Source organism: Lolium perenne, chromosome 4 (assembly GCF_019359855.2).
Source record: "Lolium perenne isolate Kyuss_39 chromosome 4, Kyuss_2.0, whole genome shotgun sequence".
NCBI lineage: Eukaryota > Viridiplantae > Streptophyta > Magnoliopsida > Poales > Poaceae > Lolium > Lolium perenne.
The window spans coordinates 93,254,629-93,257,720 of NC_067247.2; the positions used below are offsets into that span (position 1 = coordinate 93,254,629).

The following is a 3,092-nucleotide window of genomic DNA, read 5'->3' on the forward strand; positions in this document are numbered from 1 at the left end:
GTACCACGAACCGGGACCAAAGCCCTTCCACCGCGAGCTCCCTGGCCGCACCACGTGTCGAGGCCTTTAGGCCCGGTTTATCTTTGAACCGGGACTCCCTTTAGTCCGCCTAGTTGGTCCCGGTTCGGGAACCGGGTCTAAAGGCCCAAATGGACCGGGCCTATTGCCCCGTTTTCCACTAGTGGATACACATAAATATATCCGACAACAAGGTCTATGTGCAGATCAATTAACTCACAACCACACACATGCTTTCACATGTATTCAGGGACACATACATATTCACTAATTCATACACTCTGTATTCAGCGACACGAATAGATAGATGATCATTCATGGATACCTCAGTTTGGTCCCAATGCTTACTTGAATGTCATTCAAGTTGAGGAAGTGGCCCTTGAGCACCACCTCTTCCAGGCTCCGAAGATGGTGGACTCCGGAGAGCGTGCCGGGCTGCTTATTGGGCATGTTGCACCAAACGATCTTCTTGAGATTAGGGGTTGCACCCTCTTCCTCAAACTCTAGAGTGGTGATGGTGTCGCTTTCGACAATGAGGAACCTTAGGTCTTGGAACATATAATTGTTGAAGGTGAGCTTTTCTTCGCCGCATGATTTGGATCGGAGCCGAAGGCTGCGCAAGTGTTGTAGATTCTTCCCAAGTTCCTGCAGATATTCTTTGGACATGAAGCTGTCAAACAATGTAATCTCAGAGAGCTGATGGAGTTGAAGGATCCAGCTAGGCAGCGCGGTATTCCCTAGGCCACTAATATGCAGGCTATTCAGTAGGTTGGGTACATTTTGCTGTGGTGCCATATCCATCTTCACTGAATGGTCGCTGGTGGGTAGCGAAGTGATGCGTACTGAGAGAGAGCGTAAGCAATCTCTCAGCCTGGTTATTGCTTGAAGAAGACTGTCCATATTCTCTTGAGCTTCGCTGCCACCGAGAACCACGCCCAGCTTCCTAAGCTGTAGGCGGCTAACATCTTCCAATTCCTTCTTGGCGGTGGGGTGGTCATGCTGAACCTGGACCTGGGACAATATCTCCATGTATATCATACTTCCGATGTTGCGAGGAATCCCTGTGTAGATGGTCTCCGTCCAGGTGGTGAGCAGGTGTTTGAGCTTGGGGAGGTAGATGTGCTCCGTGTCCCTCTGGCGTAGCGCAGTTTGCCGGATGTCTAGCTTCTCCAACAGTCTGAGGTTGTTGATCTGCTTGGTCAGCTGGGAGATGCCCGTGTTCCGTAGGCTCAGATACTTGAGCCATTGCACTTGGCAGATGGTCTTCAGGTGGCTCTTCTTTAGACCCCTGCAGCCCCCGAGATCCAGCACGTTTAGCCGGTACGTTTCGGGTAGAGATTTGAGCAACTTTACCATTTCCTCCATGGGTTCGGCGGCATGTCGCGTTGGGCGGTGAAACCCGCACATGCTCCGCGGACTGTCCACCTCCCGTGGGCGTTGATTCATTTCCCACTGCTGCTTCATCACAAAGCCTCGTAAACGAAGCTGGTTGTTCAGATGAGTCGGCAGGTCGCTTACAAAGTTCTCACTTGTGGACATTGTGTAGACAAACTCCCATATTGTCTTGTGAATTTTGCAGCTCTTGACTTTGCCGGTAGCAGTGGCTCGGTCGTGAGGAAGAAGGAACCCACGAAAGAGGAGCTCCTTGAAGCATAGCTCTGCAGCTTCCTCGAGGGAACGACCAACTTTTCTCTCCACAAGGCCTTCGGCGAGCCATCGCCTGACCAAGCTCGTTCTGCTGATCGAGGTTTCTTCGTGGAAAGCATAGAGATATTGCAAGCAGCTCTTCTGACTCCTGGACAAGTTGCTGTAGCAGAAGATCATTAGTTGATTCGGAAGATTGGTGCAATCAGCCTCCTTAACTATTCTCAAAATATCTTCCTTGGTCTGGGCCGTCCGCCGGTCTTGACTATGAGCACGAAGAGCACGGAGGACGACCTCTATGCAGATCACCTCCGTCTCTTCCTTCGTCAGGCGGTCCTCTTGAGCAACGCGGAACATCCTCTGTGCGCCTGTGATGATGCCATTATGGTACCCCATCAAGCATTTGTAGAGGGCAGCACGTACCGTGGTTGCTGCCGATCGAAGGTCTTTGCTAGCAAGGAGGCCGATGGCTCCATCAAATGATGGTTGTTTCTTCTCCTTGTCAAGTGCTAACGCACGTTCAAAGGCATCTCGGTCCTCGTCGATCTCGACCTGTCTAGATTGGCTGTCCGCCAACCTCTCCGCGGCCGTATTTGCGGGAGGGATGTTGATATCGTAGCGCTGCCGCCTGTCGCCAACGTCGTGGACGCGAACCTTGAGCTCGCGGATCTTGTTGGCAAGGCGGTGGCGCGCCGGAAGGCAGGCGATGAGCTTGGGGAGGTAGCGGAGGCGAGCCCAGAGGCCCGCGTCAATGGGGCCCGCGAAGTCGCGCCTGTAGAGCTCGATGCAGTCCTGGGCGATGTAGGCGATGTCGCGGACCTGCTTCATCCACGCCCGGACCTGGTCGTCGTGCGTGCCGTCCGACTTGTTGAGGTGGAGGAGGAAGCCGTTCATGCTCTCCATCTCGTCCTTGATGAACTGCATGTCGCCCTGGACGCCGCCCAGCAGCTTCCTCTCGTCGGTGATCGCCGTCGAGAGGAGGCCCACCAGCGAGTCCACGGCACCTTGGGTCAGGTCAGCCATCTCTCTTAATCTTTTTTTTTTCTTTCGAATGACGGTACGTGTAAGATGGCTGAATACAAGAACGATTATTAGCTTTTGGAATTGATCTGATCAATCAAGGATGAAAGTTTAATGTACACTGCCCAATGCATGTATATATACGATGTAAGAAGGGCATCTAATACTAATATTCTGGACAAAGGAAAATAATACCAAGCGTAGGCCGCATGCATGAGCAGGACCATCATCTTGTCGGTGCTTAACTGGGAATGCATGCACACGCAAATATTATACTTTATGTGCTAGCCAGCTGCTCCACGTACCAAGCTTGATTAGGATGAGAAACGAATCGAATTCCTGGCTACCCTTTCTTTAGACATTGACATCTCTTTGGCAGCTACGTACGTCGATCGAGTTGTCGATCTGCA

The 3,092-nt window shown here is 52.0% G+C and overlaps 1 protein-coding gene across 1 annotated transcript; it reads right to left on the minus strand.

Annotated features, from left to right (window-relative positions):
- Window positions 1–257: 257 nt before the first annotated feature.
- Window positions 258–2,752, minus strand: LOC127347005 (disease resistance protein PIK6-NP-like). The gene has a single exon (XM_051373240.2). It carries the CDS (start codon window positions 2,683–2,685, stop codon window positions 334–336), a length of 2,352 nt encoding a protein of 783 aa, XP_051229200.1. The 5' UTR covers window positions 2,686–2,752; the 3' UTR covers window positions 258–333.
- Window positions 2,753–3,092: the final 340 nt, after the last annotated feature.

What these genes read in the sequence shown, in the direction of transcription:
- LOC127347005 (XM_051373240.2), bottom strand. Translation starts at nt 2,685, where the DNA reads ATGGCTGACCTGACCCAAGGTGCCGTGGACTCGCTGGTGGGCCTCCTC.